This window comes from Scomber scombrus, chromosome 21, assembly GCF_963691925.1.
Source record: "Scomber scombrus chromosome 21, fScoSco1.1, whole genome shotgun sequence".
Lineage (NCBI taxonomy): Eukaryota > Metazoa > Chordata > Actinopteri > Scombriformes > Scombridae > Scomber > Scomber scombrus.
In genome coordinates this window covers 22320176-22337124 of record NC_084990.1, presented here as the reverse complement: position 1 = coordinate 22337124, position 16949 = coordinate 22320176, and the positions used below count along the sequence as shown (strand labels likewise).

At 39.0% G+C, this 16949-nt stretch overlaps 3 protein-coding genes across 3 annotated transcripts in view; 1 reads left to right on the top strand and 2 right to left on the bottom strand.

Annotated features, from left to right (window-relative positions):
- nbr1a (NBR1 autophagy cargo receptor a) overlaps positions 1–16949 on the bottom strand; it is a 504698-nt gene that overhangs the window by 207199 nt on the left and 280550 nt on the right. The gene's annotated exons all lie outside the window — the stretch shown is intronic.
- LOC134003742 (ATP-dependent RNA helicase DHX8-like) lies at positions 179–12952 on the top strand. The gene is made up of 23 exons (XM_062443049.1): positions 179–290; positions 380–465; positions 968–1034; positions 1128–1219; positions 1960–2066; positions 2186–2569; positions 2681–2825; positions 3427–3618; positions 3739–3826; positions 4308–4405; positions 5256–5403; positions 5921–6102; positions 6281–6475; positions 7534–7719; positions 7806–8016; positions 9188–9369; positions 9489–9629; positions 9754–9909; positions 10127–10264; positions 10425–10553; positions 10828–11024; positions 11339–11518; positions 12216–12952. The coding sequence occupies exons 1-23, from the start codon at positions 188–190 to the stop codon at positions 12433–12435; spliced, it is 3627 nt and encodes a 1208-aa protein (XP_062299033.1). The 5' UTR covers positions 179–187; the 3' UTR covers positions 12436–12952.
- etv4 (ETS variant transcription factor 4) overlaps positions 13398–16949 on the bottom strand; it is a 34198-nt gene continuing 30646 nt past the window's right edge. Inside the window, exons 11-12 of the mRNA XM_062443050.1 lie at positions 15937–16038; positions 13398–13930 (exon numbers count right to left, since the gene is read on the bottom strand). Coding sequence (XP_062299034.1) covers positions 13703–13930; positions 15937–16038 — 330 coding nt within the window. The 3' untranslated portion in view covers positions 13398–13702. The remainder of the gene's footprint in view (positions 13931–15936; positions 16039–16949) is intronic.

The following is a 16949-nucleotide window of genomic DNA, read 5'->3' as shown; positions in this document are numbered from 1 at the left end:
ATGTAACGTCCATTTAATGTGTAGTACATGTAGTACCATTACTACCGGTAGGGGGCGGCAGCGGCACTGAGGCGTCTAAAGGACGCTCATATTAAAGCAGCAGGAGAAGAAGAAGCAGAAGAAGAAGAAGAAGAAGATGCAGAAGAAGAAGAAGTGCTTCCTGGTCATATCAAAATAAACAACAGAAATGGCTGCTTTAGACGAAATACAACGCCTGGAGTATTTATCTCTGGTATCTAAGGTGTGCACGGAGTTGGAAAATCATCTGGGAATAAGCGAGAAAGATCTAGGTAACTTATAATATATGATATATCACTTAAAATTTATAATAATGTGTCTGAAGTAGCATGTGAAGCTAAACTAGTTATTTTTCTTACAGCTGAATTTATCATCAGCTTGGCAGAAAAACATCCAACATTTGCTCAGTTTAAAGCTGTCCTGACAGAAAATGGAGCAGATTTTACAGTAAGTATTTCACTACATTGTTTCTTTACTGCTTATATTACATTTTGTTGTGTTTCTAAGCTCAACTGATAACAAAAACACTTCTCTTCTCCTGTGATTATGATTGAGCTCTTATTTTAAAGCACTTTAAATTGTAGTCTTTCATTTGCACTGTCTGTCCTTTTAATGACTTTAAAGCAAATAATTATTTTATGCTGCAACCTATATTTAATGCTTAATATTCTAGTCTACTTTTTATTTTATTTTTCTCTCTTTTTTTTCTGTACTTTGTTTTTCTGTATTAATTATTATTATTAGTGGGGTTTTTGTTTTTAATTGTATGTTTTAATGTTTCAAATTTTTACTATTATTGGGTTTTATTTTTAATTTTTCAAATGTTTTTTGTTTCCAATTCTTACTGTTAAATGTTTGTTTTAATGTAAAGCACATTGCGCTTTTGGGTATGAAATACACTATATAAATAAAGCTGCCTTGCCTCATATTTCTTGTGTTTTTATTCCAGGATACTCTCATTGGTAATTTACTCCGACTTATTCAAACTATGCGACCATCACCTTCCACCAGTAAAGGTAAAGGATTGTTTATATTATATGTAATGACTGTTTAATTTAAAAGCTTTATATAAATATTGAATATCTTCTTCTCTGTGGTTTTTATAACAGCATCCCAGCAGGAAGTTAAACCAAAGAGTGAGAAGGATAAGATGAAAGAGAAATATCCAGCTTTATGTAAACCAGATGCACCTGCGTGGAAGGTAAGACATGTTTATTTAAAGATGGTGACATATAAATAAAGATTTTTTCTATCTTCTGATAACGAGGGCCAGACCAATACTGGATGTTTGGGGTTTCTTTGCAATGTTCACTTCAAAGCATAACGATATGTAATGAAGGTATGATATTTTACCATTTAAGAATAAGCTTTATAGTAGAATGATACGAGAATTATAGAGCAAATATACATTAAATGCTCCATATATAACTTTAAATAAAAAGTAGCGGCACATATCAGACAACATGTACGCTGATACTGATATATCTGTGATAGGTCAATATTGGCCAATAATATTGGCCTCTACTGGTAACCTTCTCATACAAAGTAGTCTTGGTCTGTAGGAAAATTAACAATAGCTTAAATAAATACCAGACCTTATAGATAAAGTTTAGTTTTCCACTATTTATGGAGCTATGGAATATTGACTTAATCCTCTACTATTTTGATTAGCGATGAATGATTTTGAGTTATTTTTGATGGAATAAAACATCAGATTTCTCTGATTCTAGCTTCTTAAATGTGAATATTTTCTTGTTTCTTTGGTCTCCCATGACAATAAACTGAATATCTTTTGGTTGTGGGTTATTGCTGTGGACAAGTCAAGACATTTCAGGACATCATTTTAGGGCTTTTGAAAAAAAGGATAACATTTTCAGACACTTTATGTAGAAAACAACTAATTGAGTAAATAATCATTCATAATTATTGCCTCTCCATCAGATTCCACCTCAACACACTGATAAAGATGACGAGCAGGTTGCTGCAGCAGCCATGAAGGAGTTGGAGATGCTCATGCCAAACGTGTGTGGGACAAGCTCTGATTACAGGTAATTAAATCATGTTTGTCCCTCCATTTAGAAAAGAAGTGGTTGTAACTGATAACACATGAGACTAGTGTGTAGTTTAGGATTTTTAACATCTTCTTCACTACATTTTTCCTCCTCAGGTCAGGTGACAGAGGCCGAGACCCAAACAGAGAGAGCGGACATCAGCGAAATCGTTCACGCTCCCGATCGAGAGAACGGGAAGGAGAACCAAACCCCAAGCGCAGGAGGAAACGGCCGTCTCGATGGAGCGATCGACCTCCGAGCCCACCTGTCCCACCTGTAGACGTCAGCAGCAGCAGCAACAACATCAACAACATCAACAACATCAACATCAACATCAACATCAACAACAACATCAACAAGGAGGAAACAGAATCAGACCGCTTCCATGACAGACTTGCAGATCGGCCGCTGTCAGACCAGCCTGTTGTGGGAACCGTCTACATCGGCAAAATTAGTAGTATTATGCAGTTTGGCTGTTTTGTGCAGCTGGAGGGCCTCAGGTTAGTAAGATAATGATTGCTTTTTAACATCTAGTGAGCTGAGAGAGATTTTTAAGTTATCATATTCCAGCGTGATCCTTCTGTAGGTTATAATCGTGTTCTTCTCTGCAGGAAACGCTGGGAGGGTCTAGTTCACATCTCAGAGTTACGCAAAGAAGGTCGCATAGCAAACGTAGCTGATGTCGTCACCAAAGGTCAAAAAGTAAAAGTCAAGGTGCTCTCATTCACCGGAACCAAGGCCAGCCTGAGCATGAAGGTGAGATAACTTCTCTGGGTGGAAGAAAAGCTTTCTTATCTTTTGTTCCCCAGCTACTTAAAGACTAAGCAGGTGATATAAAGAAGTGAAGTTGTTTTTTTATACCAATTTCCAATTTTTTCAGAAAATCATGGGATGCTTTAAGATATTCCTTTATTAGACATAGAAATTTCCCACGTCGTCATGGTAACACCTTTCCTCAGAGAGTCACCAACTTCATAATATACAATCTCTAAGGTCTTGAGACTTTTCGGTGTTAATTTGAGGTTGATCTGTTCAACCTGCCATCCACAGGGCGTAAAAGTGTAAAACATGAAACTTCCTGTTGCCAGTAGGTGATGCTATGACTCTGATTCAGTATTAATACATTGGTCTGTTCAGGGTTGGACTCTTATCAAGCACAAGACATTGGGGATTGATAGGATCATGTATGTTGGAGTTATGACAGTTTCCTTCTTCATGGCGAAACATTGACATTTTAATCTGTAGATGATACAGACTGAAATTGAAGTCACTGTAGTACATTTTGTGAAGCAGCAAAATCCCCACTGAGCCGGTATTTAATTAATTGTGTTGCAAAAACCTCTGCTTGTATTTCCAGGATGTAGATCAGGACACAGGGGAGGACCTGAACCCCAACCGGAGGAGGAACCTGGACACCGGAGTCGGAGACGAAGCGATGAGGAACCCCGACCGTCCCGTTGAAGCCAGCATCCTCGAAATAGAAGAAAACACAACGGAGCGTAAAAGGCTCGCCAAGATAACTGACCTGGAGAAATGGGAGATAAAACAGGTATTTATTCATCAAACACATTCACACAGATTTAGAAGTGACACTTAACAGGGTTCCTCAGGGGTTAAATGTCCATAAATTATCCACTTTATTTAAATTGACTTGTTTTTTTCATTTCAGATGATTGCCGCCAACGTTCTTCCTAAAGAAGAATTCCCAGAATTTGACGAGGAGACGGGAATCCTTCCCAACATAAACGAAGATGAAGGTAAAATCCTGATTTGTTCTCTTTATTTTTTCATCTTCAAATGTTTTAAAAGGAAACTCAAACTCAGCCTGGCTTTTGATTTAATAATTTAATAGTTTATAGTCTTTTTATTTTATTTTATTGTGTTTGTTTGTTTTTGATGTTTAATTTTTTTTAAATCTTTTATTTTGTCTACTTTATTTTACACTATTTTATTATTAAAATCTCTTATCAATTACTCTAAATTTAAATAATATTTTTTACATTTTTATAATTTTTAATCTCTCTTGTCTATTTAATTTGTCCTTTTTAAAAAGTTGATTTTATTTATTTATTTATTGTTTATTTTGTCACTTGTTCTGTCTTATTATCAGCTTGTAAATCAACTAACTCTAAAGCACTTTGAACTATGCTTGTCTGTATGAAAGATGTTAATTCATTGATTGATTGAAAGTAACGCTGCATAATAATAATGTCTCTATTCTAACTCTCCTGTCTACAGATGAGGAGATAGAGGTAGATCTGGTTGAAGAGGAGCCACCATTCCTGAGAGGACAGACTAAGTGGACCATGAACTTGAGCCCAGTCAAAATAGTAAAGGTAAATATATCAGTGCTCTAGAGATTGTTTGTTTGTTTCCTCTTCTTTTAAGAGCATTTGTAAATTATAGGTATTTTATTTATTTTATTTATTTATAGTAGGTGCACATGAGGTAACATGAAGAACAACAATATAACAGAGTATAAAACACATAATAACAGAGCAAAAGGGAGAAGAAGAAAGCAAGTGGAAGGATGACCTAGAAAAACAACAAGAATGAAAAAATAAAATGAACACAATAAAAACAAAACAAAACAAAGTGAAAAACAAACAAACAAACATAGTTAGACCAAGTTATTCACAGGTCAACCAGATCAGACGGACCGTGTGCACCAGAGTATTTTTGCGGTGCATAAATAAGTGGAGATCGAACTGAACAAGTAAAAGCTGCTGCAGTTGGAACGATTACAACACCTGCATGCAATGAATGTTGCAGCTTTAGTTCTTTTCTGTTTTTCTGTGTGTGATTTTTAAAATGGGAAAGTTTCTTCATCCTCAAAATGAATGAAGAGGAAAGTCATAATAATGCTCAGAGCAGTGTAGAAAAGGAAAAAGAACCTGCATATGTAAAACTCATTGAGAGGCAGTCATTACTTTCCTCGCCTGTAGAGGGAGCACAATACTGCAGCAGCCTGGAGGCATGAAGCTCCTGGCACTGCAGCTCTACACCAGGATGATATTGGCTGTGGAAAAGTGTGCATTAGTGACACTGTGTAAATGTAAATAAGCAGAAGCACATAGGGGATCAGTATGTTTGTGCTATAAATGCTGACAAAATGCAGTCTGATAAAACATATTCTATCCAATCCTCTGTCCTGCCGATGTTTGACGTTTGAATTTTGTCCATCAGAACCCAGACGGCTCCCTTTCCCAAGCCGCCATGATGCAGAGCGCTTTGGCAAAGGAGAGGCGAGAGATCAAGCAGGCGGTTCGCGCGGCAGAGATGGACTCTATCCCTACTGGTCTCAACAAGCACTGGATTGACCCCATGCCTGACTGTAAGTATCTGGACTACACATTTAATAACAGTCCATCCAACACTTCATGAATGAGGCTGCACAATTTTTAAGCATCAGTGGAACAAACTTTAAACAGACATTCAAACGGAAGCTAATTAAAACAGACAAAAACAATTAAAGTTGCGTGGAAGAGATTAAAAATGTTAAAAAATAACATTTCTGACATCTGCCTGGTGCCAGGCCTATTACACTATTACACTGTAACCCTGCCATGGCTGGAGATGCTTATCTGGCTTCATCATGAGTTTACACTGGCACACAGAGACACAACGCACTGTGTCTTCCGCGGCCTGAGGGCGTATCGGAGGCTTTACAAGTTCCTCCCAGCTGGTCACTACATCTGACTCATGGTTTAATACAAAAAAAATCTTGTTGGGAAGTTCATTATCATGGCATTTCATCTTAATTAATCAAAAAATAGCTGCTTGCAGGAGGTCGGGGTGGATGTCGGCTGAACTTTAAGCTGCCCCCAATTCACTGCTGCTCTCCTTTACAGTTGATGGAAGACAGATCGCTGCCAACATGAGAGGCATCGGCGCGATGCCTATTGATCTTCCCGAGTGGAAAAGATACGCCTTCGGAGGGAACCAGGTGTCGTATGGCCAGAAGACAGAACTCTCAATCCTGCAGCAGAGAGAGAGCCTGCCTATTTTTAAACTGAAGGAACAGCTCATTCAGGTACGAGCGGCGGCGAGATGAGATGAATTTCAGGGTGTAAGTGATACTGCGTTATTAGACGTAAAGTGGGAAGTTAAAGGAGAACTGAATGAGAAAGGGGAGCTGACTTTTTTTGAAAGATGTCCTCAAAGGTGCTGGCCTTTAACCTCACCAGGTCATTCTTTTTCTTTCTTTACAGGCTATCCACGATAATCAGATCATGATTGTAGTTGGAGAAACCGGTTCCGGTAAGACGACGCAGATCACTCAGTACCTGGCAGAGGCCGGTTACACCGCCCGGGGGAAGATCGGTTGTACGCAGCCTCGTCGTGTGGCCGCCATGTCTGTGGCTAAGAGAGTCTCTGAGGAGTACGGTTGCCGTCTAGGCCAAGAGGTGACTGATGTGTATTCATCCTAATATACAGTGGTTCTCATTATTGTGCCTTTTAATTGTTATGTGTGAGCATTAAAGTTTAAAACCTCCAAAGAAAATTGTAGACAAGAGTTAAAAATTGATAAAATCTCACTCACTGTGAAGTTAGAACTTAAAACTGCTCAGAATCAACTATACCGTGAGACCGTATACTTAACATTTGTGTCGTCCTCTCGGGTCAAATTGACCCTGTCTGTTTTGACTGTTCCTTCTTTCCTCCCTTCCGTCTGTCCTTCCTCCCTCCCTTCTTTCCTTCCCTCCTCCCTTCCTTCTTTCCTTCCCTTCTTCCTTCCTTCTTTCCTTCCCTCCTTCCTTCCTCCCTTCCTCTTTTCCTTTCTCCCTCCTACCTTCCTTCCTTTCCTTCTTCCGTTCCTTATTTCCTCCTTCCTTCCTCTCTTTCTTTCCTCCCCCCTACCTTCCTTCATTCCTTTCCTTCCTTCCTTTCTTCCTTCTTTCCTTCTTCCTCCCTTCCTCCTTTCCTTCCTTCTTCCTGCCTTCCTTCTTCCTCCCTTCCTTCCTCCTTTCCGTCCTTCTTCCTCCCTTCCTTCCTTGACTTGAGGACAACAGGAGGGTTAAATATACATTAATGCCATAATAATAATTCTACTTTGACATTTCCAATGATGATTAACCTGCTTAAGCTGTAGTGCAGTACTGATATTACTCATATGCCATTGCTTCTGAACACATCTTCAGGAGTTTAACTAAGTTGGGGATGGTTTTGGACCTACATTCATTGTTAAATAGTAATAATAAACATTATGTATAGAGCACTTTTCAAAATCCAAGCTACAAAGTGCTTCACCAGGCAGCAAAATACACAAATCATAAAATAATTGCGTTATAAAAGAAAACAAAGCCATTTCAATGTAGGAAAAAAGCAAGAATAGACAAACTGTATTTAAAGGAGATAAAATTAAAGGAAAATTACATTTAAAAAAAATACACAACCTCCTAGCTGTTCTGTTTTTACTCTTTTCTCAGTCATTATAATTCATTTTCTTTCTTGTTAATTTCAGGTGGGTTACACCATTCGTTTTGAGGACTGCACCAGTACAGAGACGGTAATCAAGTACATGACCCATGGCATGCTGCAGAGGGAGTGTCTGGTGGACTCTGATATGAGTCAATATTCCATCATCATGCTGGACGAAGCCCACGAGAGAACAATCCACACTGATGTGCTGTTTGGTCTGCTCAAGAAGGTATTTAAAAACTATATCATATTACATTCTGAAATACTATAAGAGGTAATCATCTCATGTTTAAATACCCGCTCTCTCTTTCTTAGACGATACTGAAACGTAAAGACATGAAGCTGATCGTGTCCTCGGCGACGCTCGACGCTGTCAAGTTCTCCCAGTATTTCTTTGAAGCTCCCATCTTCACCATCCCAGGAAGAACTTTCCCAGTAGAGATTCTCTACACCAAAGAGCCGGAGACAGACTATCTGGATGCCAGTCTCATCACTGTCATGCAGATCCATCTGTCTGAGCCTCCAGGTATGATTGATTCACTAAACCAGGAGTGTATACAGACCAGTTTGATCTCAAGTGGGCTGCACCAGTAAAACCATCACATTATAACCAACAAATAATATATGTATTATAACTCTACTATAATAAACCATCCATTTACCAAACAGATAAACAGCCTGAGATGTCTGAAGAAAAATGAATGCAACTTCAACAATATTATTCTTCAGTTTTTTTCAGATTATTTTGCACAATTGACAACTTTTTGCACAATGTTCAATATATAAATTATTTAAATATGACATCAATATGCATTCATTAATTTTGCAGAGATTTGTACTCTGGTCAGGGTGGAAATAAACCTCTGAAGCAGAAGAAAAATTGGAATTCCTTTTCTATCTTTCTTTCAATGTTCATACTTGCACCTGTAGCCATCAGGCTTTACAATGATAACATCAGAATCAGAATCAACTTTATTGTCATTATGCAGTAAAACAGCACAACAGAGATTTGCTTGTGCAGCCTCTAAAAAAAATCAATGCCCACACACACACTCACACATAATTAAGTGCATCAGAAACACATGATTAGAGCAACAGCGATGGAATATTGCACAACCCTTATTGCCCCGCCTCATCCTGCTTCACCATTTATTGCACTGTCTCAAGAGTTTATAGATGTGTTTTATATATTGCACAGTCCATGTTGCACGGTCCATGTTGCATAGAGTTCACGTTTCACTTTATCCCATCTGGTTAAAAGATGAAGCTGTGGTGACTGATTGTTCAGCTCTGTGATGGCCCTGGGAAAAAAACTGTTTTGCAGTCACAATCACAACACAGTGACGGGGACTTTCCTCTTCTTAACATCATTTTGTAACGTATTTGACTTTGTTTGTTTTTTAACTTTAATGTTTTTATATATACTATTTGTTCTTATTTATTGTGTGTAATGGATGAATAAAGCATATATATCTAACTTATCCTTTGGCCTGGGTTGGACCCCTTGGCGGCCTGGTTCTAGCCCACGAGCCAGATGTTTGGCACCCCTGCACTAAACTGTCTTGAATTTAAGCTCATTGTTGTCTCATGATACTTAATAAATGTTTTGTGTATGAGAAACCCGGTTATTTCTCTTAAGGACAAAAGGAAAATGTAAAAATAAAAACTGTTCCTTTCTTTCCTCATCCTCTCTCCAGGTGACGTCTTGGTGTTTCTGACCGGACAGGAAGAGATCGACACCGCTTGTGAGATCCTGTACGAGAGAATGAAGTCTTTGGGGCCTGATCTTCCTGAACTGATCATCCTGCCGGTCTACTCTGCTCTGCCCAGTGAGATGCAGACGAGGATATTCGACCCTGCACCTCCAGGCAGCAGAAAGGTAATAACTGCACTGCTGACTATTGATTATCATACTTAAAGCCCAGTCATACACCATAAAAATGAATATATATCTTTATATTCTCTCTCATTTTTTTTGTTTCTGTTGCTCTCTGCCAGGTCATCATTGCCACCAACATTGCCGAGACATCTCTGACTATTGATGGCATCTACTACGTGGTGGATCCCGGCTTTGTTAAGCAGATTGTGTATAATTCCAAAACTGGCATTGATCAGCTTGTGGTGACTCCCATATCACAGGTAAGACATTTTAAAACCTCTTTACTGTTAAGAAATCAATCATTTTACAAGTGTCTCCTCAAAACTAACATATTTTTCCATTATAGTCCTTTGAATAAAACAAAACTCCTCCCTTTCTTCTCAGGCTCAGGCCAAGCAGAGGGCAGGTCGAGCCGGCAGAACAGGCCCGGGGAAATGTTACAGGCTCTACACAGAGAGAGCTTACAGAGACGAGATGCTGACCACCAACGTGCCTGAGATCCAGAGAACCAACTTGGCCAGCACCGTGCTGTCTCTGAAGGTAATCTAGTAGTTTGACTCCTCCATAAATCAGTCTCCATCTGTTAAACTGCTTTTGGGCTTTTGATAAAACATGCAGTACGAACATAACTACAACAAAGTGGGCTCCTCGAACCCTCTCTTTGGAAATGTATCACATTTAAATTGAAACACTCTTCATTATTGCCCATTTATTCAAGAAAACAGTGCTTTCATTTTGCTCTCCTTGCATCCAACAGGCCATGGGCATCAATGACCTCCTGGCATTTGACTTCATGGACGCTCCTCCGATGGAGACTATGATCACAGCCATGGAGCAGCTCTACACTCTGGGAGCTCTGGATGATGAAGGCTTACTCACACGGCTTGGTAGAAGGGTGAGGAGATTAAGAAACACTTTTATAATACAGCGGAAGTTTCGGTCTGAAAGTAGTGCTTGAAATGAGCCAATGTTTCCCTATTTATGAAGTTGCTCTGCATTGTGTTTGGATCTTTTTAATGTCTGTGTTTGATTAATATTGGCCTTTTATTGTTCAGATGGCTGAGTTCCCTCTGGAGCCCATGTTGTGCAAGATGTTGATCATGTCCGTCCATCTGGGCTGCAGTGAAGAGATGCTCACCATCGTGTCCATGTTGTCTGTGCAGAACATCTTCTACAGACCAAAGGTATGTGGCTGTGTGTCACAAAAAATCATGCTGACTGCATTATAACGATGCACAGATGTCCATAAGCTCCCGTTATAACATCTGTATTACTTCTGTAACATGCATTTAGGATTACTTGATTCATAATCTGGTTGATAAACAAGATTGTTGTCTCTGAAGTCTTTTGGTGGAAAACATAGATCTCCATGGCAACAACATGATGAAGCGTAACACCTTTGAGAAATAAAATGTCTCAGAACAAAAAAAACAAAATTCAATCCTTTCCCTTTTTCAGGACAAACAGGCCCAGGCCGACCAGAGAAAGGCAAAGTTCTTCCAGCTCGAGGGAGACCATCTCACTCTGCTGGCCGTCTACAACTCCTGGAAGAACAACAAGTTCTCCAACCCCTGGTGTTTTGAGAACTTCATCCAGGCTCGCTCCTTAAAGAGAGCGCAGGACATCCGCAAGCAGATGTTGAGCATCATGGACAGGTAGTCGACATATTGAATTCAACTGTGACTTGATTTTTTATTTCCCTCCTGTGTGAAATTGCAAAAATGAAACTGTATACGACTGATAGAATAAACAAAGACCGTACTCGATTTTATTTAATGTAGAAAGCAGAAGCTTCGCAGTGTAAGTGATACATAGAAAATATATAGTAAAACATGAATCCAGGGAAGTTTAAAGGGGAAAACAAAATCACACCTTTCACCTCAATTAAACAATCTTTACACGATGTCTTATAAAAAATAATACAATAAGGATACAGATAACTAATTTTCAATGCAACGCTCTTCTTCAGGCACAAGTTGGACGTGGTATCTTGCGGGAAAGCTTCGATGCGGGTCCAGAAAGCTATTTGCAGCGGTTTCTTCAGGAACGCTGCCAGGAAACACCCTCAGGATGGTTACCGTACCCTGATTGACCAGCAGGTGGTGTACCTCCACCCCTCCAGCACGCTCTTTAACCGCCAACCAGAATGGTGAGTCCTTAATGCAAAGCGCAAGGCTGATCTCAGGAATTAGACTCTTTGTGTTCAGGTGCATTTTGGGATTGTTCCTTTAGACCAAGGGGGTCAAACATACGGCCCCTGGGCCAAAACCGGCCCGCCAAGGGGTCCAATCCGGCCCACTGGATAACTTTTTAAATTTGGAGACTTTTGCTAAAGTGGCCCAAAATGCACAAAAATGAAAATATTTTTTAAAATGTTACACTTTTGTATAGGTGCTACACATTTTTTGCTTTTTGTTAAATTCATAGTTAATAGTTTTAATAAGGTTGCTATGTTATAAATAGTTTTATAAGTAGTTATGAGGATCTTTTTTTATGGTTTCATAAAGTTCTTATATTTTTCAGTTTCAATAAAATACATTTAAATAATTATTATATATTATATTTTCATGTCTTAGGTAAACTAGAACATGATTTTGTGAAAAAATAATCTGAAAAAACAGATAATATTGTTGAAACTGCTAATTTTCCACATTAAATAGATTGTATTCTTTTAATAAAGATATTATATGTAGGTTATTATGTGATGGTTTTACTGGTTCAGCCCAGTTGAGATCAAATTGGTGTTATTATAACTGAATCATTGACTGTCACTATCCATATCCCACAATCAAGTAGGATCAATGCACTTTAAGTAATTTTCTCTTCAAATATTGTGTTTTCTGCAGGCTTGTGTACCACGAGTTGGTTCTGACCACTAAGGAGTACATGCGTGAGGTGACCACCATCGACCCTCGCTGGCTGGTGGAGTTTGCTCCAGCTTTCTACAGAGTGGGCGACCCCACGCGCCTCAGCCGGCAGAAGAGGCAGCAGAAGCTCGAACCTCTCTACAACCGTTACGAGGAAGCCAACGCCTGGAGAATCTCTCGAGCGTTCAGGCGACGCTGAAGATCTCCTGTGCCTCTCTATGCTTATACCAGGTGGACTGTGTAGTACGATCTGTGTCAGCTAACAACTGAAAAAGACACCTAGGTTTCATCTTCTTTGTCAAAGTCAGACCTTTGACTGAACAAATGGTGATTAAACTTTAATGGCCAAGTCTTAATTCAGTTCAGTAATCCTTAATGTTACAATGTCAGCTATATGTCATTGCCAATATAAAGTGTTAATGAGAGCTGGTCAATGTTTCCTATATTAATTAATTATATAATTAATATGAAAATTAAAATGTGATTCCAATTTTTTTTAAAGTCACTACAAACAAACACTGGATGCACTCTTAATTCTACATTGTCGTGTTTTCATAGATGAATATGTAGTGTTTGAGCAGTGTGTGTGTGTGTTTTAGGTCAAAGAGCAGTTTCAATCAACATTTATTTTCTTGTTTTTAGAGTTCAATTAGAAGAAATTGATGAATATAAAATTACTACAAGAGCTGGTTAAACCGCTAAGCACAGCAAAACCACTGAGGGGGGGAAGAAAAAAAAGGGAAAGATATCTTGGCTCTGTCAAATGGTAACATAATCCAACCACTACTCCCTGCCCTTAAGCTCACTAATTAACATGTTGTATCTGGTTTGTTTAAACTGTAAAAAAAAAAAAAAAAAAAAACCCAGAACAAGTTGAAGAAAACCAGAGCTAGGCTAGCTGTTTCTCTCTGTTCCCAGTCTTTGATCTAAGCTAACCTTATCAGCTGGTTGGAGAGTATTATTGACCCTCTCATCCAACTCTTAAGCAAGAAAACAACTCATTTTATAGTCAGTTAAACCGCCTCAGCATATGAATTGTATAATAATAAGTTTTGTGAACCACATCGGTCACATAAAGGAAGGAGAGAAAAAAAGCAGACAAGTTAAAACATACTGTAAAAATTCAACTTCAAAACAATAAAGAATAGTCTGGACTTCATGTTGGGTATTATTATGGGTATTTATTAAGCAATCTCTTCAACCACAGTCATGTTTATGGATTGAGTAGGCCTCAAATGTGAGAGGAATGCAGCTCTTAAAAACAAAACAAAACAAAATAAATCCCTAATGAGATTAATTTAAAACAAAAAAAAAAACACCATAGCCTTATATACAAGTGGATGGGGTGGGCATGTGCAAGAGGTGCATGGGGACTCGGGGAGTGTTGTATGATGATGGGTTGGTATAACAGGAAGATTTCTGAAGGTGGGGAAGGGTAGGTAAGTAAGAGAGGGGGGGCTGGCTTTTTAGTACATGTAGCCTTTGGAGTAGGGCTGGGGGCCCATGTTTTGGGGGGTTTGATCTGTGGTGTAGGGCACTCCCTCATCCAGGTGGGACAGGGGCACTGTGTCCTCCTCGTTGACGTAGCGCTCAAACTCGGCTTTCAGGCTGGGCCGCTGATTGTCGGGGAAGGCCAGGGAGATGAGGGCCTCGGGCTCACACACAAACTTGTAAACGTAGCGCTCACCTGCCACCTGTAGAGAGATGAAGAGGGGTGAGTCATATGGGTCAATGGTGCTGTTTTGTCAAACTTAAAAGTGAAAATAAACGTACGAATAACTTGCACACATTCTTTTTTTGTGGACCCAGCATCAAATTTCTGCTTTTAATCCATTTTGAGAGAATATATTAGAGGATTATGGCAAAAATGTCTAAGTGGTGTAACCATAAAAACTTTGTACCAATTAATTCAACCTGCTTAAAAACACTAAATTGTCAATAAAACACCATATCAACTAGTTTGGCATGATCTTACATTATAACTTTTATATTAAATAAAGGTAATGGAATACAATTGTTCTAAATATTACATTTACTCTGAGGAATCATGTCATAATGTTAATATTTGTCATTCTCTTGTGGTTACACCATTTGACATTTTCAGGAGCATTCAGTCTTTTGGTGAAATGGTGCATTTTTATAAGTTATTATTATACATGACTCAAGTATAGAGTGAGTATTTTTTGCTTATTAGTTGGATGATGAAGAAACCATCACATTATTGTCACATAAAAATACTTAATATTAAGTGCATTTATAATCATGGGGGACAATTAACAGCATGTGGATTTATTTTTGTTTTTATTTTCAATTATTATCACACAGTTGTCTCATGTTACTCTGAGCTGCATGGATGTAAAAATCATCCACACTGTCAGCCGTCACTGTGGGCACATAATAGACTTTGCATAATTAAAAAGCAGCTGATGTTATGTTAGGTTTATTGCTCTTTTTTTGTCACTTTACTGTAATTTAGGATTTTTCCAGGGATCTGATAGGCCAGAAGTCTGAAGATAACTTGCTCCAGACCAATTTAACTGTGCAGCATAAGTTGCAATGGTGACATACCACCAATTAGAAGTGCTAACCCCAAATCCTGCCTCATAGTACAAGCCCCAGGTGTGCAGACTTGTCAGTTGTTTATTTAGGTCATACAGGTGCACTGATCTTACTGTCTGTCTCTGCCTGGCCCTCGTCTTTATCTGTTCACCCATCAGAGACATCATGTGCTTTCTCCCTGTCTAGATCTCATCCAGTAAATGATCAAATCTGCATCACAAAAATGCGCGTAGATGCAGTGACCCAATTATCATGTGACGTATGTGACTCAGCTGTGATTGGTAGGGATTTTGTGGGATTGAGTAGGATGCCATTAGGCACAAATATGCAACTACGGCCATTGCAACCTAGTTTAGCTTATTTCGCTCTACTGACTATGCCACAGATACATTGTTTTTTTTACATATCCCGATGGTGATTATAGGAGTATAAATAATATCAGCTTATATAAATCACTGCACGTCCTAAATATGTGCAATTACATACTGGCACCTGGTGATGTAAGGTTTAGGTTGAAGAAGAATAAAATGAGAACCAGTTTAAGTTAACATGTAACTGATGGCTTTATTAATACTTTATTTAATTAAATGATGCTTTATAGGTCAGTTATAAGCATTTATAAGATTTGTTTGGGCTGCCAGACTGATGTTTATCCTCCTCGAGCATAGTTTTGTTTGTCTTTTCATCTTGCTCTTTGATTCATCAGGGCCACTCCTTCAATGTTTGCCCATCTATTCATTCTGGGAAAGAGCTGCAGTGCATCTGGACTACAGCCTTTATATTAACAACATACTGACATTTGCAACTGCACACTTCTTGTTGTGAAAGCCCTAATGTAGAATGCTAGAGGAAGATAAACATCCCATCCCAAAAAGTTGTTCATATTAATGGCTTTCAACTGATCTGTAAAGCATAAGTAAATGACTAAAAGCCATTAGTTATTACCTGTAAATCTTTTATAAAGGGTGGCACCTTAAAGTGATAAGTGAACTTATTGTAGTTACTCTACTATGAATACATATTGAAGGAAACTTAGGCAAACATCAGGTTTTTACAGTAAAGTTTAAAAGGATTGTAATGTCTGGATGGTCTAAAGCCCAAATCCTCTGAGTTTGCAATATGAGTAGAGCATGTTTTGTACCTTCTGCATGATTCCCTTCTCGTAGTAATAGCGCAGAGAGCGACTGAGCTTGTCGTAGTTCATGGCTGGACGGTTCTTCTGCATGCCCCACAGCCTGGCGACCTGCGGAGAGGGAGAACGAGGAGAGGCAGAGGAAGGGAGAAGACAGGGAGAAAAGGGAAAAAAAGGAAATGTCTGTGGTTACATGTCTGATATAGTTCAGTTTCTGTGAGGTTCATTCAAAGGTGAGTTGATACTTGCATGCTCTTATAGGGCTTATAAGACTATAGCCTTCCTCATATGACACGTCAACAGATGAGAATCGTTTATGTCAGCGTTTTTTTTTTTCTTGTGTGTGTGTTTTTTTCCCTCTTCCTAGAGTTCATATTCCAAAAATCATAATCAGACACAGTTGGGGTTATTTTTTAACGCTGTGGCCACTAGGGGTCCTCGGTGACAAGTCGAAAGTCCTCTCTCTGCTCTTTAACTCAACAGCCTTAACATGCCAAGACCAGAGCCAGTCCCCACATGTGGATTCACTTCCTTTTTATGTAACCCATTACCACTTGAATGCAACCAGAGTCCCACAGTGTTCGCAGTGAAATAGGAGTCATGGCTGCTTGTCAGAGGAAGGCCATGAAATACAGTCCCAACCCAAAATTGAACTCCCAGCTGATGAGGGAACACTAACTCTGATAGAAAATTAGTGTCTCGCAACCTCACGCAGGCAAAATGGGTGGGAAGTAAATCAAATCATTTGGCAACTTTGAATGAACATTATGTTGACAAACATCATCTCGGATATTGAGGAAACCGTAAAGCTGGGAGGGGAGCGATGGAGGGAGGGAGACGCTGAGATTCATGACTCAGGAAGAGACAGGTTGTATCCCACAGTGGCCATCTACCCAGCAGTCCTGTTTGATCTCTGAGTGTGCTCTCAGCCCTAATTGCTCTTGTAAAAACTCTTACCTCATTCATTTTTAATGTACAGTAAAAAGATAATGGAAAACACAGCGCAGGCCTACCCGTATTAG